Below are 21,358 nucleotides of genomic sequence, written 5' to 3'. Positions count from 1 at the left end.
TGAAAACCAGTTAATGAAAGAAAATTAGAGCACTGAGATCTTCACAAAGAGAAATAATCTCTACACAGCAATTTCCAACCGATAGTACTGAAACGTAAAAATCTCTAATTTATGTAATTATCTTCATTTTCTTTACATCTATTTCAGCAGTCTGTGAGTTATTTTGCTAGAGCACTTATTGGAGGTACCTCGAAAATCTTCAGCCACATTACAAGTTGCCTTTAATATCAAACTCAGGCCAGCTTTTGAATATATTTGCATCTCTTCCTTCACAAACCTTTGACGTATTACCTTCACTCCAGTCTTTTCGAAGCCCTAAACCCCCCATTTCTTTTACAGGATACCTCTAGTATCTTTCTACAAGTATTCAAAAACTTTTGCAGCAGTCTTTCTACTCCATTGCTCTAGTGCTGGTAGAACAGTAGAGGAAGGGCATGGAATCTAAGTTATCTTCTGCCCATTCAACTGTGATTTTTTCTCCATGACCACAAATGCACTTGGGTACGGAAGGCGAAAAGGATAGATGCATCTCATCTTTCCACCTCTCCTTTATTTCTTTCATTTCTTTGTATTTTTTTAAATGGAATTGTCATATTCCTATATGAATGGAGATAGTGATGTATCTATAACTAGCACCAGTACATCATCTTCGCACTGTGCGAGGACCAAGCTATGTAATAAGCTATTTCAACATCTGTTTCTTAATTACCTGAGTGAACACATTTTTATCTCCTTTTTTTCTTCATTTTGATTTTGTTTATATTTCTACTGTTATTTTTTGTAATACAAGAGACAGTAGTATTAGTAGATGATACAAACGAGCATCAGCATAATGAACACAGCTAATATTTGCAAAAACTTCTTAAGGTAACAAGATGAAAGAAATCTGCTCATTCATACAACTACAAACTCCCATCAACTAAATTGTATTGTATGGGGGTTTAGTCTTACTCAGGACTCTCTTTCTGATAGCCAAAATCTGTTGCAGCTTTAAGTGCTTTTTGATAGGTCTGCTTCATTGCTTCCTGCCATTACAAATAAAATGGAATATGACATCATCTTTTGCATGCAAGAAATCTGAATCGTGTAAATGAAAACAAAAACTCGCACACAATGACAATTAACTGTATGCTAGGCTAAGATTAAAAGATATGCTTACAAGTAAATAAGTAAATTATTCATTTTGTTTGTCGAAGTTTGAAAGTAAATCCAGCCTTCTTGCCATAAAAGGTAATTTTTTCTACAAGATAACGAACCTACCCAGACAGGTTTGGGAACAAGAAACATAAGTTACCAATTCGATCTGGAGTAGAGCACAACCAACAGAATTTTTACAATAGCTCATTGCTACTACTATTTGAAAATCAATTTTAATTGCACCCCGCATCACTTGCACTTGCACTTGCTGATGACTGAAACAGATGGAAAATCTAAAACTAAATAGGAGCATTAGAGAAGGGATCTCTCACCTGTAGCTTAGATTCAAAATCTTCAGGAGACCAGTTCAAATTACACTCTTTCAATTCAAGTTCACCGGCTACAACCTGCAACAAATAACTAAAAAAATTTAAGCACATTGTTTTCAAAAAAAAATGGTGGAAAAACAAGCCACAGGTACATTTGATTTTTGAAGGAAACAGAATAAAAAGCTTTAGCCTCTAGATTGCTAGGCAATATGTTTATCTTTCATTAAGCATTCCCTTCAATCTTACATGTATATCGTATTCTTGAATCAACCCTCGAATGGTATAATATCAATGCCTAAAAAGATCAGATAACATTCATCCAAAGTCAATGCCTTGATACAAAACAATGTTCTATATTAACTTTATTAATTTTCAGATACAAATTTGAAGGAAGTAGAGACTGTTACATGCCCCCTCTATCACAAAGAGGCAATATGGTTGAAAAGGCACCATTGATACCATCTGCACCCATTTTCAATCATTGACCTAAATTTGCACCTCTTGACATTCAAATGAGAAATTTAATCCAGTTCACACGGAATATATGTATTTATTGAAGGCTATATGGGTATCCAAGCAAGAGGGTAGAAATCTTAGAATACATATTGGTCACCCAAGAGAATTTAGCCTTGCAGGGTGGTCCTTGCTGATTCACAAGAAAGGAATATATCTTTAGGAAAAATGAAATAGAGAAAAGAAAAAGAAAATTAAGAAAATGATAATTTCCATTCTAGCACAAAAAAAATGCAAAGCAAGAGGTGAACTGTAGATTGCAAGACAAAATTTTGATGTCACATTTCTGAATGAACATAATGCAAGGAAAGGGAAATGGTTTCAATATCCTGGTCTAATATCAAAACTACACCATCCTCGATGAATTTAAAAAATACCAAAAGATGACAGTAAAAGCAAATTGAATGTCAATATTATTATCAGTATATCCAATGCTAGTATTTCTTTATCAAGTATCTTGCATTTGAAAAAGAAGGTAAAAAATAAATCATACCCCTCCGACACCAGCAGCCATAGAAGGAGCAACAAGAACATTTGCCCTCCTAAGAACATCAACTGCTTCAGGGGTACAGGGCATATTTGATCCTAAAAGAAATATAACGGCTGTTAGTTGCAGTAATAAGACAATGACACGTGCTTCTAACAGGAAAGATGATATATAGCCCCCGTTTGGTAGCAATTTTTCACCAAAAATAAAATCAATTTTTTGACCATTATTTCACTATTTCAGCTGTTATTTTTTACTTCTTCACTCACATGTAGGACCCACTTTTCTTTCTAATGGTGAAAAAATCGATTTTCAAAATCACTACCTGACAGGCGCACAAGAAAAAACATAACGAAATAAACACAGTTCAAGACATTACCTTCTACAAGTATACGACAACCTGAGTTTCCCAAATTGATGGCATCAGATTGGTCAATTTCATTTTGGGAGGCACAAGGAAATGCGACATCACACCTTTCACTCCAAGGCTTTGCATCATCATAGTACTTTGAGCGAGCATAAGTTTTTGAGTAGTCTCTGCAAATGTTACTTATCAGCAGACAACCAAAGGCTGAGGTATGAAATCTCACAGGAAGAGTACAAACCTCAGACTTCTATGCTGAGCTTTAATGTCTCTCAGGAAAGATATTTTCATAAAATCAAATCCGTCCTCATCCACCAAATAACCCTTCGAATCTGCAAGAAATATATGAAAACTTAGAGAATCAAATGAAATCGAGAGCAAAATACTAGAATTCTCTGTGATCTCATATCTGTCATATGAAAGCAACAATAGCAAAGATAATGATTCATGCACAAAATTGCAGGTTACGACTTTAAAATCTATCAATCAGGCATACAAATGCAAGTTGACTTTACAATCTAACCATCCATATATTTCTAATTACATCATACTTCAGTAATTCGCTTCAGTTTATTTTCAAGAGATTAAAATATGTTATGAGAAATACTTATTCACCTGAAACAGTGATGGGATGAGCACCATAAGCTATAAGCTTCTCGAGGACATGCATCGCTATCTTTCCAGAACCACTAACTATGCATCTGGATTAAGAAAGGAATATAATTGTCAAGGTATGTTATCTTACTCATGTTCATTCCTCTAATCAAATATAAAACATCCATAAGATAGTTCTGAAAGAAAAATAAACAAAACTTTTAATTGTGAGGTCGAAGACTGTTGTGCCTTTCTCCATTACATTCTATTAATACACAGAGCTTGCTCCAAGGAATTTAACCTTAACTGAAACCAATATCTCCTCTATTCCCAGAAACAAATTGATTACCCTTTTTTGCTGCTTTAAACAATTAAAATTAGTGATAAAGATAGAAGAATGGTAAACAACGAAAGGGAAATTCTGTTAATGATATAGACTAAGTTCTCATTGATTTGACATTAAAAAGGCAAACGTGTCAAACCTTAGTCCTTTCAATTCTTTATTCATGTCTGCAAGTATCAGTTGTGCGAAGAAAACCTGCAAAGAACAAGAGGAATCAGTTGGCATGAACCATAAGGGGCCACAAGACAGTCTGATACGTAAACAGGTCCACAATGAAAAAGATGTTTCAGAGTAATAAACCAACACCCAGACATGGATTGTTATAGGAACACAAATGAAGACAAGCAGAGAGAGGAAAGGTAGTTATAGAAAGAATTTAGTTACCAATCCATAGCCAGTAGCCTCTGTCCGAAGGCTGGAGCCAGACCAGTTCACTCTCGGCCCTGTAAAACTTCCCTGCATAAGTAAGGCGTGCTTATGAATTCCACTAAAATTAACACTAGGATTTATCATTATGTCATAGTATCTAGAAAGGATAGCATGGGAACATTCATAAATCAAATATCACAAAAACACTACTTATGTTAGTATACCAAAAATTGTACGTTATGAAACTTAAAGAATATGATATATCCAAAATATATGCACATGCTATGTTTAAATTGCAAAACCACCAGCATCAACATTCTACATCAATACAAGAGCAAGAATAACTTTTACTAGAACTTCATATTAATAAATCAAGTTTATTAGTCGTGTACCATAAATAAATTAATCCATATTATTTGTGATAGACTGCCATCATTGCCTGGTGCATTGCAGAACCAAGGGCAAAAGCCAAGTCTTCAAGAGGTCAATCATTTCATCCCAAATGGTATGTATGGTTTAAGTTAAGCCATAAATATCTAAAATGGCCACACAACGACATTGCTTGGTAAGACAATTCAACTATCCGAAACATTTCATTGAAATTTGAATGGAAGATGCAAGTAAAAAGACAATTTCATCAACATTGGATAAATCTTAACAAAATCAAGTCTAAACCTGAGAGTGACCAGCCAGACGTCGATACTGTCCATACAAATAACCCATTTCACGGGTACCAACGCCCATCTCTTCTGAAGGAAGGTCCTAAAATAAATGAAAGAGGTCAAATGGTATAACCAGCCATTTCATTTCGGGTTAAGAAGATGTGAAAGCGCGTTTATCTCTATAAGAACGGAAGCCTTCCTTCAATACCTTGTCAGGACCCAAATAACGATACAGCTCATTCATGAAACTCTGACAAAACCTCATGATCTGCACAAGTGGATTCACGAACAGAAAGGAAAAAGTTAGTAGTTGTACAGAATTCCATCTTTAGAAACTATTTTATTGCACCATACACCTACACCCACACCCACACCCACACCCACACCCACACCCACACCCACACCCACCTCATTATCACTTTTGCCTTTCGGATCAAAATCACTTCCACCTGAGGAGCCTCCTAGTTTGTATGGAGATAATGCATTTTTTAAAGTCTGCATAGAAGGAAAGAACATAATATTTTACAGCAAAGTCCCCAAATACAATGCCACATATTTCCCAAACTTCAAGCAACCACTTTGTTTGTATAGAGATTCTAGAGAAGTTGCAAACGAAATTTGGATAGAAAATATAGCGATATCAAAAACCTGTTCAAAACTAAGAAATTTGGCAATACTCAAGTTCATCACTGGATGAAAACGAAGACCACCCCTGCATGGACCCAATGTCTGATTGAAGTGAACCCGATATCCACGGTTGATATGTGTCTCACCCCTATCGTCCATCCAAGGAACTCGAAAGATAATCATACGCTCAGGTTCTAACAACCGCTCCATGGTATTGACATAGCTGCAGTGGAGTAAAGCCACTTCGTAAAGTTATAGTTTTCTAGATAACGAAAAGTTTCTTCAAATGGGTCATTCTTGAAGCAAATTACTTGGAATTTTTTGAAATTACTCTTTCAAGAGCATGAACCACTTCCTGAACGGACTGTATGAACTCAGCTTCATGAGGATCTCTTTTCAATGCAGCTTCAACAATTGATCCAGCCGTTTTTGACATAAGTGCTTTAATAAGGATTCACCCATTGTACAAAAAGCCAGAAAAAGTAAGTGTTTAGCATAGATGACTTGTAACGTGGCCGATATAGATGAAATGCAACATGCAAACTAAATCCTTAGATAACGAAAAGTTTCTTCAAATGGGTCATTCTTGAAGCAAATTACTTGGAATTTTTTGAAATTACTCTTTCAAGAGCATGAACCACTTCCTGAACGGACTGTATGAACTCAGCTTCATGAGGATCTCTTTTCAATGCAGCTTCAACAATTGATCCAGCCGTTTTTGACATAAGTGCTTTAATAAGGATTCACCCATTGTACAAAAAGCCAGAAAAAGTAAGTGTTTAGCATAGATGACTTGTAACGTGGCCGATATAGATGAAATGCAACATGCAAACTAAATCTGTTGAGTCTAGAATGAAGACATCCTATTTATAGAGAACTAAGGGACGCTTAACTAAACAAAATTCATAATATACATGAAGATGAAGACTCCTAGTTATAAAGAAAAAAAATGTAATCATAAATTCCCCCTGTTTCCTTTATGCTACAAGATTTGTCAACTAACTTAAGAAGCTTGATTTCCATCAAACTGAAAGAAACATTGTTATCAGATCATCTACATTCATCCTCGGTCAAATAGATCGCATAGAATGGTATATAAGTTTTGCAACAAGATAACACAAGGAAGAAAATAAAAACCAAGCTACATGGAGTTAAAAACTTCTGGTTCTCCTCTCATGACTAATCATGTTTGCCAACACATTTTCATATCAAAATAAATGAAGAAACAAATAGAAGAATTCTATAGTCCACAAAATGACAAAGTTTTGCATATCTTCACAAAGAACAAAAAGAGGAGAAGACATAAGTGCAATTAATTCCTTTGTAGCTTCATAATTTCACATTCGAAGATGAATCATATCAAGATGACAGAAATACAAAGATCATTTAGCGAACATCAGAGAGAGAGAGAGAGAGAGAAGTTGTTAGCATCAAATAACTTCTCTCGACCCAAATAAAGGAAAACCTTAAAAAGTTGAAAACCTTAAAAAGAAATATAGCATAAAAAAAATAGGAACTAACCTTTCACATATATTGGTTTATCGACGATTATCTTCTCTTTAGAGGCTTGTTGTAATCTGAGTGCTTCTTTGTGAAGCAAGCTATTATTGTGCTCCTCCAATGCACTCATCTGCATATTCCTACTGCCTTCATTTCCATAAGGGTTCCGCCTATGCTTTCTGCCGTACTCCCTGCAAACAGAGCAAAATATCTTTGCTGTTCCATCCTTCACATCAACATAAGCCCACTTATATGTATCAGCCCACTCCTCTCTCCATCTTTTAACAACTTTCTTTTTCCTTTTAACTGGTTGTGTCCTTGACAAATTCTGCTCCTCATTTGGAAGTTGAGAATCCATCATCTGCTTGTTTTCACTAAGCTCTTCGGTGGAAGATTCCTGGGGCTGGACGCCAAGTAGAGGATTGTGTGCAAAAGTGGGATCATCGTCACCATGCCTTATTTCCAAATCAATTTCTTCTCCTAGATCGCTGACCACAATGTGATGCCTCTGAGCCTGATGGATTAAGTTCATATCATCCATTGTTGAAGTCATCCCAAGCCCACCAGATGGAAGCAACATTCAGCATTACAATTCAGCCTGCAGCTTAAGATATTCACTTTCTGATTAACAAACACATAAGATGCTTGATTTGGTAAAACGGAACCAGCTGAAAAAGTAATCCCTCCATAGAGGGTTGGGTGCATGATCAAAATGGTCTTATTTCCTTTATCAGACGTTGACAAATAATGAATTCTTTCCAGTATTATTTTTTTTTTTCTGTTCAGGAAGATCCCTTACATGCATGACAGATTCTAAAGGATTCTTGGCTATTTGACTTGAGGATAAATATGAAAAGTTAAATCATAATCCCGACTTTTCAAACCTCACCTAAAACCCTGTACCCATTCATACCTAAGCATTTAATTGCACAGAAAGGCTGTAAAACATCACAACAATGAGCATAGATCATAACTTCGAACCATTGATAAAAGGGTAGACATATCCTACTTTTCATCCTCGAACTATTATAAGTTCTCTGGCACAATCATTCATACGAGCATGGGGAATCAAACAACAAAATACTCTCTCCCAAACAGACACAAGCACAAGGATGCGTTTATTGTTAAACTTCGTACGGGAGGAGGTTAGGTGTCAATGTTAATAGACGTCACCTGAAAAATGTTATGGTGATGGTGTTACTAAAGACAACAAGGATGAACACACTATGATCTTATTAGTGTTTAATACACCGATAGTCCCTGAAAGTGCCACTTCAATCCTTGAATTTCAATTTGTGGATTTGATCCCTGAGCATCGGAATTAAGTTCTGAAAGGTCAAATGGGTAGAGCCATCAGAAAAAAAAGGAAAGTTAACCCGGTGAATTAACCTCATATCCCAATAATGGTTTTCCATCCATACTGACAACATTACCTGATAGACAATTAAACATCAATCCAAAAATTTGGAAGAAATTAACACAAGGGGTGCATCAAAAACCTATTCTACTATTTCCTAATTAAAAACACAGAACCTGACTTCCTTTTTGATAATGGCCATAATAACAAGAGATGTTCTGGATTTATAACATCAACATGTGCAACTACAACGCTATGCATGGGCTAAGCTGATAATCTTTTAGCTTTTTGAATGACATCATCAACATATGTAACCATCAAGCTACTCATGGCTCATGCAAACTACTGATCCCACCAAACTTTTTTAAGAGCCCAACAAGCGACACTTGAGAAGGCACGTGAATCTCCTAGAAGCAGCCACTCAAAAAGAACATTTCCCACACAAACAAGAAGAAACAAAAAAGTACGAGCAATATTTCAAAGTTTAGCAATTGTGATCGCTGATAAAAACTCAATCAAATTTTCCACTCAATTTTCCTGGTTCAACGCTTCAATCAGTTGTATGTGATATGCAAAGAAAAAACAATAGCTTTAATCAAATATGTTCTCAAAACTTAACCCAACAATACAAAGAAATCTTCAAATTCAGAAAAAGGACACAATCAAAACAAACCCCATGCTTTAAAACCAATTATTTCCCCGAAATGAAGTAGCATAGAGTGAGAAAAAAAAAAAAAACCCTCATACAAATTAAGTTTAAGACAAAACCATATACAAGAATCCAATACTTTAAAAGGGGAACAAAAAAAGGGCTTGTACAGTTGTACCTGTATCGATCTTTAATTAGGCGTCACTATACTGGGAAAATGCTCCATAAGCTTTAATAGCAATTAAAAAAGAGGGATCGTGCTAGCAAATGAACAGATTCAATTGGGTTTTAATCAGATTTTTTCTTCGCACAAATTATCAGGTCTTACAAGGAAATTTATAGGTTTTCGGGTGCGAGTGCTCGGGGTATTGAGGCAGAGGGACAAAAGTAAAAAGGGATAAGAATTATGGGGTCAAAAAGGCAAATTGGTGGAGTGAAATTAGGTTAGTGCGAGAAAGATGGGGTTAAGAGTGAAGAGGGACTGTAATGGCAGAAAATGGCATCTTTGTGAGGAAGAAAGCAATAAGAGGGGAGTACTGTTCTAATTTTGTCCCATCTTTTTCCTCTTTTCTAGTACTCGCGAATTTGCTATTCAGCATTCCTTTCTCGGACTTTTTCACAATGAAAATATATAGACCTTTGCTTGATATGCATTAACATATCCATACGCTTGCATGGGTGGGATCCACTTGAATAACTAGTTCTAATTTTGTTCCATCTTTTTCCTCTTTTCTTGTACTCGTGAAGTTACTATTCGGCATTCTATTCTCATAATTTTTCATGATAAAAATATAAAGAATTTTACTTGGTGTACATGATTTTTTTGTAGATCAAGGTGTCCCACACTGTCTGCTCGAATCCCATGTGAGTGTATGGATACCTTAATGTATAAAAAATTATGTACAAGTAGTGTTATCCAAATATAAAGTTCCTTTAGGGAAAAAAATTAATTAAAATCTAAATAATTTTAATCATATATTTAATAATTCCACACTTTCCATCAATTTTTATTAAAATTTATTAAAAATTTAATTTTTATCCAAACTAATCAGGTCAAAATATAAATATTTGCCTTTCTTCAAAGATGGAAAATTATGCAATACAGCTACCACAGGCATCGAAGACGATGTGATTGTAATGAAACTAAAAAATAGTCCTTACATATTACTTCTTTGAAAAATAATTAATAGAAATTGCATAAGAAACGGATAAAAATTACTCAATTCGACTAAAGCCACAGCTATAATGACAAAAATTATTTTTTTTGTGTGTTTTAGTCTAACATATCTTATATACCAAGAAAATGAAAATTAGACAGTTAATTATATTTCTTGAATGTAGAAAAAATAAATTAAAAAAACTTGCAAAAAGATAAGAGGATTGCTTTTTAAAGCGTTTGAGTGGCTTTTGAGCAAGATATAAAATCATACATTTGTCGCAGGAAGAATTTAGCAGCACTCGACTCGTAGTAACGAACGTTATTTGAAAATTTTACTTCACAATAATACGTTTGATGTTTATCATTTCAGCATTCATTTTGCAAATTTTACAAATTATTTACAAATGATTAAATTTAATTTTTAATCATGCATTTTAATGAATTTATAAGTGATATTCGCTTATTCATCACTCATTTAAATATTTTTATAAATTAAATTATTTATATATTCTTCACGTATAGTCTTAACCACTGTTTGAAACAAACTCTTTAAATTATTTTTTTTTCAAATTTATTTTAACTACATATTTTCTCAAAATTTGAAACTTTTTCTTATATATTAACTATACATTCCAAAAAAAATTACATTTCATAAAATATATTTATACGAGACAAGCACTTGCATTATAAGTATAAAATGATAAAATATCTAAAATATCCCATTTCTCCTCTTTTTTTATTTAAAAAAATCTGCATACTAGCACTTTAATTCTCAATTATTTAACTAATTAATTACAAGTCCCTAAAGAACCTTAAATTAAATATCTGCCCCTCTCTTCCTCCCATAAATAATCTGGTCCTCAAAGAATTGTCCTTTTCCTTAAGCAAGTGAAACTACAGACGCATACAGAATCCATAGCCATCTCCCGATCCTGCCAGCGCCGAAGCATAAATTAATCATGGTGACAGGTCAGATAATTTCTCGTGTTATAAATTAACACTATTTTCTTCAATCCACAAAATTTTTTAATTTCAATTTGAAGTGGGTTTTCCCTCTTTGGAATTTATGTAAAATTTCGAGAAGCCGTATATTAAGACGCTTCCTTTGATAATCCGATGTTGGTTTTTGTGTTTGTTTGTTGTTGCTTATAAGTTAGCGTGGAGTATATTAAGCTCATTATTGATTGGGGATTGGTATTGTCTATTATTTAGATGTACTGTGACTTTTTGGAATATTGAAGTCCTAATATTAAAGTATTATTACTAATGATGTGCAAGAACTGATGTGCTTGTTACTACTCTGATCATTGGGATGAGTAAATATCAGTATTGACTCTTTGATTTTGGGTAGAAGGAGAAAAGGTGAACTTTGTGGAGAATCTTGGAGTTTTGTACTAAGGAATGTTGGGTTTGTTGTTGGGCGGTCTTAATTCTTGTGGGTGGATTCTCCCTATTGGCCCAACGCTGATTTACCATCCTCTTATTTTATTCATGTTCAGTTTTCTTTAGAAGTAATCTGAAGCTGCCTCTTTCCCAGCCATTGCAAATTTATGAAACCACATCAAGCTTTTGTGTGGGAAACTGCCTTCAAAGAGTAGAATGATAACAAAATTAAATATACACCTGGTATGCTTCTCAACTTGACCCTACAATAGATTGTTAGCGTTTGTATTTCTAATATAGAGGCATAACATCATGCACATTGCTGAAATTGTATGTACCAAAGAATTGGAAAAATGAATTAATTGCAATGAGTTTTCATGAGAAGGAAACTGGTAACTGATTTAGGATGGCATGTAAATGAACAAAGGGAAATAAGAGCTTGTTTGGTTGGGATTTTGATAATTGATTTTTTGACCGTTGGAGATAAAGTGGGTCCTACCTGTGATAGAAGAATTAAAAAATGATAGCTAGAATAGTGAAATAACAGTCAGAAAATTGATTTTAATTGACTTTAAATCTGTAACAAACAAGCACTAAGAAGACAAAATGTTATTACTCGACATTGTTAAAATTAAAAAGAAAAAATGAAGTATGTATACATAAGGTTATTCCTCACACAAACCGGAGAGTATCGATTGCAGTAATATTTTGTGTGACTTCAGCACAAGTTTGATGATGCGGTTTTCCAATATGATTGGGTTTAGTTGTACATCATTGCAAATGAAGTTACTCAGCCTCTATCTCTGCTATAACCTAGAGAGAGGATCTCTCTCTCTCTTAAAGATAAGAAAAAGAGAATTATTGAGAGAAAAGATGCTATTTTAGAGAGAGAAAGTCGTGACCTTGTAAAATGGAGAAATCTAGCAACATAAGCTTATGTGCAAGCTACTTGAATGACCAAAATCAGGGCTTGCCATTATTTTCTTTGTTGAATTAGAGAAAATTTGACAGAAGAGGGGATGACCTAATTGTCATCTGAGACATCTCTGTTTAGTTTTATTTTTTTCCTTCCGTTTTACAAGTGGAATTTAGGTATTATTCCCTAAAAAAAGCCTTAAAAACTGCAAAGGGGACTCTGCTGTAGAAAACAAATCTCATTGGGCTTTCTCTGTAATTTTTGAAATGGGAGGTAGAGTCTCTTTAATAGTCTGTGTAATTGTCTCTTGATTGAATGTTAATTTTCTGCATGTATTCTGAGATCAACCTTTTTTTCAAAAATAGGGCTTTTTGGTATGGCTTTGACATCCCTTGTATTGTCATCTTTTCAGTAAGTGTGAAATGGCAAAAAGAGATGTTTTCCAATGTGGAAATAGACATTAGCCAGTCCCCATATTTATTCAAGTGCCAGCTCTACGACCTTACTGGAGTACCACCTGAAAGACAAAAGATTATGGTCAAAGGTGGTTTATTAAGGGTATTGAAGTAGATTTTCTTAGTGAGAAAATAATATAGCTGATGATTTTTAATTTTTAAATAAATGAAGTACTTGTTTTATTCTTTCTGGATCGCTGCATTAACTTTCTTCGTATTGGCACTTGACTGAAATATTCTTTCAACATCTGAAGTCGTCTTCCTTTGAAATGTAGGACGATGCAGATTGGTCAAAACTAGGAGTGAAAGAGGTGAACAGTTTTTATTGTAAGTGACTTTGTTCAATTGTTAAAGTAGAATCAGCTTTTGTAAGTTTTGGTTATGCAGGGTCAAAAATTGATGATGATGGGAACCGCAGATGAGATTGTAAAGGCCCCAGATAAGGGCCCTGTTTTTGCTGAAGACATGCCGGAAGAAGAACAAGTTATTCACGTGGTAAATAATTTTATATTAAGCTTCTTGAATATGTTCATGAGAGGAGGTTTGTGGCTTTTCCGCAGATTTGCAGGTATACTAGTCCAGTTGATGTGAAAATATTGCCTATGACTGATGATATCTGCTTCAGGGACATTCTGCTGGTTTATTTAATCTAGGAAACACCTGCTATATGAACTCGACAGTACAATGCTTGCATTCAGTCCCAGAGTTAAAGTCTGCTTTGATAAAGTGAGTTTTGTGTTTGTCGTATGAACTTTGTTTCAAAGATTGATTTTGCTTGTGATCTTAACCTCTTCAATTTGCATTTTCTTGCAAAATTAAGTTTTTTGTTAAATCGTCTGTACATTTCTACTTTAAGGTACCCTCCTCCAGTTAGAAGCAATGAAGTCGACCAGACTTCTCATTTGTTGACTGCTGCAACACGAGATTTATTTAATGACCTTGACAAAAATGTCAAGCCGGTAGCACCAATGAGATTTTTGACGGTAATATTGGTTCAGCTTGTACATGAATATTATTTTCTTCACTAGGTCACTCTCCTAAGTTACAGAATTCTAAGAGGTCATTTATGCAACTCTTGATGGGGATCCAAGGAATTTGCTTCTTACGAATATAGAGAACTTTGTCAATTTAGTGTATCAATTTCTGCTGTTTGCTATAGTTGTTTTTATATTGTCTATCACACTGCAAAATCCTAGAAAAATATTGGGGTGCTCTGACTGATGGAACAGTCAAATTGAAATGAGACGAGCCATGTGGCATTCGAAATTGTCCAAGCAACACGAATGCAGATATTGGGATCAGGGATGCTACATCTGATCCAGACTTCTTAAAAATAGAGAGTTACTTCACCTATCTTTTCAAAGAAAAAAGATTATTTATATAACTTAATTTTGCAGAAAAGTGCTTTGTTGGACTAGATGTTGCACTGCATGAGCATGAACATAGATGAGGGAAAGGAAGATAGTGGTTGGTTAACATATACATCTGTATACTGGGACATCAAGGGTATTGTTTAGTATACTGCCTGCGACCTGAGTTTGATTCTTGTCCACCAAATCTCTATGGAACTTTTCATTATTTTCAATGACTGTACTAATACATGAAGGAAGGTGGTTCCTTTGCCAGTTCACCACTTCATTTTCTTCTCTTTAAAATAGGAAACCCCACACCCACTTGTCCTAAAAAGCGAGATTCCTATGCTTTATTCTACAAGTATGTCGTTGCAAATTTTCAAAAGCTTAGCCCTTGCTTAGTAAAAGTTGATGAAATGTGTGGTTGAAAAGCTGTGGGTCTCATAAAATGTATGATTAAAATTAATTGTTAATTTTGACTTAGATTAAAATCAATATTTTAATCAATACCAACAAGTTGTTAACTTGCCACCATATTGCCATTTTTTTAAAAATTATTCAGTCAGCCCACAGGCTAAGCATGCCTGATTAATTTCATTTTCTAGGAATTGCGGAAGAAATATCCTCAATTTGCCCAGCTGCATAATGGTGTTTACATGCAGCAGGTATGCATAATATGTAACTCAGAGCTGATCACTCTGGTCGCCGCTGATTATCCTCTGTCAATATATTGACATATTTTAACTGATGATAATTATAGGATGCTGAAGAATGTTGGACACAACTTATATACACCCTTTCACAATCTCTCAAATCAACAAGTTCCAGGTAGTCCACTTTATGTGTTATCCGCGTTAAAGATTGTTGTTGCTGAATGCCTATTGAGAGTTCAAAATTTTCTAATGGTTTTCATTTTAAAATTACTCAATCTATTATACGTTTTCCTTTATTTTCCTGGTTCCCATTCGTTTTTTCTTGGCTGCTGTTTCTCTTCACATTGTGGTCAATTCATTTTCACTTATTTTTCTTTTTCAAGTCACGTGCCTGTAAAAATTTTGCTTTTGGTACTTGTTATCTTTTCTAATGCAAATTTATAAACTTACTAATTCTCGATCATGTTCTCTCTTGCAGTGAAGATACTGATGCCCTGAAGAGACTTTTCGGTGTTGACCTAATTAGCAGGTATTTATGCAATTGTGCAAGCATTGTAGATCAGGAATTTTGAGACTATTATTTTCAACGCTAAGTCAGCTAAGAGTGTAGTTTGCATTTATTTGTTGAGTAATTTTCTGCAAATTATATTTTGTGCTTTATTGATTTTAGCATATGGTTAGTAAAAGTAGTTCGTTGGGTAACCTAATATGGAATCATGTATAAAGCACTTCAGCACAATGATTATATTGCACCCTCCATTTCTAACAATGGAAGAGACCATTTGAAGGTACCTGCCATTGGAATAGCTCTGCTAACCATCATTTTTTATTTTTTGGGAGAAGTGAAGCTCAAAGCATTAAAGTAGGTAGAGCCTTGCATTGACTTCGAACTGCACGTTCTTCAGTTTTTTCTTATCACATGATTCCAGTAGGTGTGTTATACTAGCTCAAGTGTTTTTTGTGGGGGTAAATCAGATCCTTATGCTTTGTGTCTTTTCAAAGCAATATATCCATTATTCTAAAATGGTTCTGTAGAGCTCCAAACTTCAGTTTTGTATTTTCATGAAATAGTTAATAGTCTATTACGACCTCTGTGCTTGCAGATATTTTTACTCTGTTGTCTTGATTTTGTTCTTGGGTGTTAGGTGACTTGTTTGTAGCTATAAAAATATTTACAAGAAAAAGAAATGGGAGAACTAGATGAGCAGTTAATCATTTGTGGCTGAGAAAGAAATTTATACTACTATTAAACATCAAATATATAGGGTCAGCATGGGATATAATTTTGAAGAATAAATTTATCACAATGGTTACTTATAGGTTGGTTATATTGGCTGGAGAAGATATAATCAAGTGAAGTTTCTTATATGCATCGAGAAACAAATTCAACGGGGTTGTGGGACCTGTTTGTGTGGGTGGAAGCTTTTTAATTTGCTGCTTTATTATGCAATTTATTAATTGATTGTTTTTTACCTTTAACGTTTCTTCTGCATGTCTTTCTGGTTGTTATCATCTTTAAATTCCCATTCTCTTGGAGAAAGTCAGTTGATATAGTCAGTTAAATGTTAATGTGAGGATAGGGTTCACTGCCCTGAAAGTGGTGAAGAAAGCACAGAAACAGAATCTGTATATTCACTTAAATGCCATATATCACAAGAAGTGAACCATCTGCATGAGGGGCTAAAACATGTGAGTTTGATTATGTTAGTCTCTTTTATAATCTATTATGGTTTCTATTTTATTCTTCTGTGTACTACCTTCTGCTATAGATTGGTTTTTGCATAAAGTTTTTCTGCAACATGGGTTTGACCCCTCTTATCCTTTATAGGTGACTATTTATGAAGTTGCAATTATCTCCTAAAATGGAACATTCTAGAAATCATATTAACTATATGGTAAAAATGCACTACCACACTCAAATTGGTAACTTGCTAGCCTTATCGTTGGTTCTTAGTAATAATGACACCTTGATGATGAACACCCTACTTCTTGGGTTAGAATAGGAGTAGGCTATTAGAGTAACAGTAACTAGTAAAAAGTGATCAGTTACAGATGCATGTGTTGGAATGAGCTCAAAATGTTGGGATCCAAGATCTCACTCTTAAGATCTCCACAATTACTGGGGGGAATGTATAGATAATTTCTTCCCATTTTTTTAACAGTAATTTTGTCAAATAATTGCAAAAAGTGCCATATGGTGGTCAGTTAAATTTATTCTTGTCCATTTTATGACCTGATTGGTAATTTATACCACTATGAATAATTCATCCAGGGTCTGAAATCAGAATTGGAGAAGACTTCTCCTTCTCTAGGGCGAAGTGCTTTGTACTTGAAGGATTCACGCATTAATGACTTGCCTAGGTATGAGATATACAGCACTACGTTCCTCCCTTTTCTGGTGCCCTTCTATTATTCCTGTTTCAGATGCTTTCACTGTATTTTATTGTGTCTTTGCCCACTGAAACTGTGGCCATGTTTCTCTGGGTAGGTGAAAATGACTATTCCTTTATCTTCTGATGACAGATATTTGACTATTCAGTTTGTACGTTTTTTCTGGAAAAGAGAATCTAATCAGAAGGCAAAAATTTTGCGGGTAATTTTGTTTCTAATTTTATTTACATTTGCTGTTTCTCTGCTGTCTTCTCCAAAATAAAACATGCACGCGGCACACCTATCTCCACATCGGAGCAATTTCATTTCTTGTAGATGGTGGCAGTGCTATATTTAACTCTCAGCCATTTCTCTCTAAAACTTGAAAATGCTTAATTTTTATGCGAGGGCATCAGTTTCCTGTTCACAAAATTTATCAATGTTCCCTATTATTAAAATTTTTGCATGGTGCACAGAAAGTGGACTATCCTCTGGAGTTGGATGTCTATGATTTTTGTTCTGATGATCTTCGCAAGAGATTGGAAGTTCCTCGACAGGTATAAGCTTTTGTGCATTTGATTAATTAGAACCCAATTGCATTTTTTTGTTACATAACACCTCATCCAGACACCCCTGCAATTTTCTCATATGACGAGTCTCGTTTATAAACTTCCCAACTTTAAGATTCTAAGAGATGAGGAAGGCAAAAAGCTTGGTCTAAAAACTAGTGATAGGATCTCTGGTCCAACGGACAATGATGTCAAGATGGCTGAGGTTGAGGTATGTGATTAATCTGATCATAGAACAATTGATAGAAAGAGATCCATTATCCTGTCCAGTCCTGCATATGAAAAAACTGGATAAATTTATCGATGTAGAACTTTCTAAAAATTCTTGGTTGCACGTATTTTTGTCTGGTTAAATTTCATTTGCGGTAACCATGCTTTCACTCTATTTCAGTCAGGTAATTGTACTTCTGTTTTGTTCTATTTGGTAATTACACTTCATTTTGATTTCAATTAGGTAACTCTGTCAAATTGTCACTTGGACTAACGAAAATCAATTACATAGCTGTCAATGACTCAATAATGATGTGTGCAATTTATTTTTGTGAAGTTGTACTTGTCTTACGTCAGCAGCTTATGTTATTCGTGATAACCGTTACATCATTGGTGGAATTGGACGAAGTTACCTTAACTGAAATCAAATTAAAATGTATTTACTCTATTGAAATCAAATTAAAGCGTGGTTACTCAATTGAATCATATTAAAGTTTAGACCCGATTGAACAAAATTGAAGTACATTTACGTAATTGAACTGGATTGAAAGTATAGTTACTGCAAATGGAATTTACCCATTTTTGTCTACTTGTGTAGGCATCATCAAATAGAAGTGGGGACTCGTCTAACTTTCAACTGGTTGAAGGTAATGGTCTTTTTATATAATTTATTTTATTTAACAAAGGTAGTTGATTTGACTGAACCGCTGGAAAACCTTGATAATTTGCTGGTTGAACGAACCATTGGTAATGTAGGCCATGGCCCATAATAAATCCTTGCACTATTTCATGTTTAGATTTCCAGAATACAACCAGTTGAAAGTTAGACGAGTCCCCACTTCTATTTGATGATGCCTACACAAGTAGACAAAAATGGGTAAATTCCATTTGCAGTAACTATACTTTCAATCCAGTTCAATTACGTAAATGTACTTCAATTTATGGAGAAGAAGGTTATCTACAGCTAAAAAGCCTTGTCTTGCGAAGTTGTTAGTGTTGTCTAAAGTTTAACATGCTTTTGAGAAATGATTTCTGAAAGTTCAAGTGTAGTCTCCAATTTAATGCGTTTTTGGGAACTGATTTCTAGAAGTGTTTGGAACTTGTTCCCCTTTCTGTAGTTGGATGAATTTATACTTCATTTCAGATGCTTCCGAGAAGGAGAAGGCACTGACAGGAATATATGATTTGGTTGCTGTGCTGACACACAAGGGTAGAAGTGCTGATTCAGGGCATTATGTTGCCTGGGTCAAGCAAGAAAATGGTTTGTTCATTAAAATTTCTCTCCTAGACTAATATTATCCGTCTTGTTGGTCTCGAGTTCAACTAATCTATGTGACAGGGAAATGGATTCAGTTTGATGATGATGATCCAATACCGCAGCGAGAAGAAGACATAACAAGACTTTCTGGCGGACGTAAGTTAGATTTTCATATTTCATACCTCCGCAATTGTGAAATTCGCTGCTACTATTTACTATTGTTGGTCAATTGTTCTTGTTCTTAGGCATCCTCCCCCCCCCCACCCCACCCTCACACACTTTAGGGTACATCTGGTAGTATTGACAAGACTAGCAGTGCAAAAGAAAATAATTTATAGGTCCCCTTTTCTGAACGGACGGTTGGTTCCTGAGACAAATGCTTATTTCCTTTCAGGTGATTGGCATATGGCTTACATTTGCATGTACAAAGCTCGCGATGTTCCCATGCAATCTCTTCATTAGGTCAATTAATCCATTTGTTGTTTTCGCCAAATTTCCATTCGTGTTTTTTCCAACAACCAGATGAAGCTTTCTGGACATGACGACTCCGTTGTTCTTCAAGCATGTTTAGCACTCGTGTTTGTCGTTATCTCCCCCACCTCATCTCCTTTATTTATCTGGTCATGTATTGTGAATTTGTGATCCATTTTAAGGTGTATCTGTGTTTGCTGCAAAAATAGTTGCTCAAGAATACATATTACAAGTTCTGCTTCCAATTCTTGTACCAATATTGAGATACCAATCACATTCAACATTATACCCTGCTGACTTCTTTGGCGCCTGAATTAAAATGCTTCCAAATTTATAAGAGAATATGTGTCATTAGTTTATGTTATTTTCATATGAATTTTGTGATTAGTATCACGTTTCTCTTTTTATTTTCTCATTTCTTAAGGTTTTTTATTTTTAGCTAAAATAAATATTATAAAAATATGTACTAATATTTGATTAAAATTAAATTTTATTTGATTTTTATTTTTGGTACCATTAACAGCTATAGGAGTCAATAATTTAAGGAGTGCAAAGCATTTTATCATTCCTGACCAATCGTACTATGGAGTTTTTATTCGGTGGAAATTAAAGTCAATTTTTTTTTTTTTTTTTTAAAGGTTGATGAATTGTGTAATTAAAAAGTTGTGAATTTCATGAAATAGATGGTTAAAACTAATTGTTGACATTGACTCTAATTAAAATTAAAATTTTAATATAGATTGACACTGTTCGTCTGTTCTTTTTTCAAGTAAAAATTCAGGTTTAATCTAATTTCTTGTGAGGAGAAATAAAAAGGATAATTTTCACAAATATATTAAGTACGCACTTTATCTTCTAAAATTCTTTTCACCTCAAATTGGTTTTTAACCGTATATTTGTTAAAACGCTCTACTTTTATTAATTTTTTAATCATATATTTCATTTACTTCCATTAAAGTTTACTAAAAATTTTATTTTTATCTAAATCAAACATAAGCTAAATGTAATAGTTTGTGGAAAAGATAAATAACAAAACAATATAGTTCATTCAACACAAGGGTAAAATGATATAAATACAAAAGGTTGCTATAATTTTTAAGATCAGAGGAGATGCCTCTTATCGCTAACCTAGTGGAAATTTATGAAGACTACCCCATTTCTCGACATAATAAATGATATTAAAAATTATTCCCTCCGTCCCATAAAATTAAACTTGTTTCTATATTCAAACGAATTAAAAAATATAATTAATATATAAATTTTACTTATATTTTTCCTAACATATACCTACATTAAATAATAATTTAAATAAAAGTAGTTCATATTTGTTGTTGATAAGAATATTAACTAGACTTTCAACAAGGAAAATGATTTATAATTTAGGACAAACAAAAAAGGAAAACAATTTTTAACATTAGCTCTCATGCTGTTTCCNACTTTCAACAAGGAAAATGATTTATAATTTAGGACAAACAAAAAAGGAAAACAATTTTTAACATTAGCTCTCATGCTGTTTCCCGAATCTTTGTAAAATCTTAAAACCAACCTACAAGAAATCGGGAGAGAGAACAAAGGTACTAACCGACCATCTGAAACTTGAAAAGCCTAATAACATATACATGCCTCACAGA

The 21,358-nt window shown here is 34.2% G+C and overlaps 2 protein-coding genes across 16 annotated transcripts; one reads left to right on the top strand and one right to left on the bottom strand.

Moving 5' to 3' along the window:
- Window positions 1-826: 826 nt before the first annotated feature.
- Window positions 827-9,540, bottom strand: LOC111406271 (NADP-specific glutamate dehydrogenase). 3 transcript variants are annotated; one of them, XM_023035606.1, is made up of 15 exons: window positions 9,110-9,540; window positions 6,947-7,529; window positions 6,026-6,155; window positions 5,447-5,648; window positions 5,207-5,293; window positions 5,007-5,066; window positions 4,812-4,898; window positions 4,152-4,223; window positions 3,907-3,962; window positions 3,446-3,531; window positions 3,072-3,162; window positions 2,846-3,003; window positions 2,473-2,564; window positions 1,470-1,544; window positions 827-1,025 (listed from the first exon to the last, which is right to left on the bottom strand). In XM_023035606.1, exons 2-15 carry the CDS (start codon window positions 7,503-7,505, stop codon window positions 948-950), a joined length of 1,833 nt encoding a protein of 610 aa, XP_022891374.1. In that variant the 5' UTR covers window positions 7,506-7,529; window positions 9,110-9,540; the 3' UTR covers window positions 827-947. The 3 variants fall into 3 exon arrangements, 2 of the variants coding, with proteins under 2 accessions (XP_022891374.1, XP_022891373.1); XM_023035605.1 differs by having other exon boundaries at window positions 6,947-7,523; window positions 9,110-9,538; XR_002704977.1 differs by lacking the exon at window positions 9,110-9,540 and having other exon boundaries at window positions 898-1,025; window positions 1,470-1,557; window positions 6,947-7,505.
- Window positions 9,541-10,966: 1,426 nt separating this feature from the next.
- On the top strand, window positions 10,967-20,019 carry LOC111406270 (ubiquitin carboxyl-terminal hydrolase 6-like). 13 transcript variants are annotated; one of them, XM_023035596.1, is made up of 19 exons: window positions 10,973-11,059; window positions 11,590-11,716; window positions 12,802-12,947; window positions 13,120-13,155; window positions 13,232-13,339; window positions 13,470-13,570; window positions 13,701-13,827; window positions 14,802-14,861; window positions 14,957-15,024; window positions 15,328-15,378; window positions 16,430-16,538; window positions 17,122-17,210; window positions 17,373-17,442; window positions 17,696-17,776; window positions 17,904-17,999; window positions 18,597-18,645; window positions 19,143-19,259; window positions 19,338-19,412; window positions 19,651-20,019. In XM_023035596.1, the coding sequence occupies exons 3-19, from the start codon at window positions 12,825-12,827 to the stop codon at window positions 19,716-19,718; spliced, it is 1,428 nt and encodes a 475-aa protein (XP_022891364.1). In that variant the 5' UTR covers window positions 10,973-11,059; window positions 11,590-11,716; window positions 12,802-12,824; the 3' UTR covers window positions 19,719-20,019. The 13 variants fall into 13 exon arrangements, 9 of the variants coding, with proteins under 9 accessions (XP_022891363.1, XP_022891364.1, XP_022891367.1 ...); XM_023035601.1 differs by having other exon boundaries at window positions 10,975-11,059; window positions 12,802-12,933; XM_023035595.1 differs by lacking the exon at window positions 11,590-11,716 and having other exon boundaries at window positions 10,967-11,059.
- Window positions 20,020-21,358: the final 1,339 nt, after the last annotated feature.

This window comes from Olea europaea, chromosome 12 (genome assembly GCF_002742605.1).
Source record: "Olea europaea var. sylvestris chromosome 12, O_europaea_v1, whole genome shotgun sequence".
Taxonomy (NCBI): Eukaryota; Viridiplantae; Streptophyta; class Magnoliopsida; order Lamiales; family Oleaceae; genus Olea; species Olea europaea.
This window is presented reverse-complemented; position numbering and strand designations above follow the sequence as displayed.

Bases quoted from the DNA above. Each gene is read 5' to 3' on its own strand.
- LOC111406271 (XM_023035606.1), bottom strand. From the start codon at position 7,505: ATGTTGCTTCCATCTGGTGGGCTTGGGATGACTTCAACAATGGATGAT. The intron at 4,899-5,006 runs GTATTGAAGGAA...CATTTATTTTAG, and splicing joins GTTATTTGGGTCCTGACAAG to GACCTTCCTTCAGAAGAGAT. The intron at 1,026-1,469 runs GTGAGAGATCCC...TTGTAATGGCAG, and splicing joins ATTTTGAATCTAAGCTACAG to GAAGCAATGAAGCAGACCTA.
- LOC111406270 (XM_023035595.1), top strand. The intron at 17,211-17,372 runs GTATGAGATATA...TTCTGATGACAG, and splicing joins CGCATTAATGACTTGCCTAG to ATATTTGACTATTCAGTTTG. The intron at 19,413-19,650 runs GTAAGTTAGATT...ATTTCCTTTCAG, and splicing joins AACAAGACTTTCTGGCGGAC to GTGATTGGCATATGGCTTAC.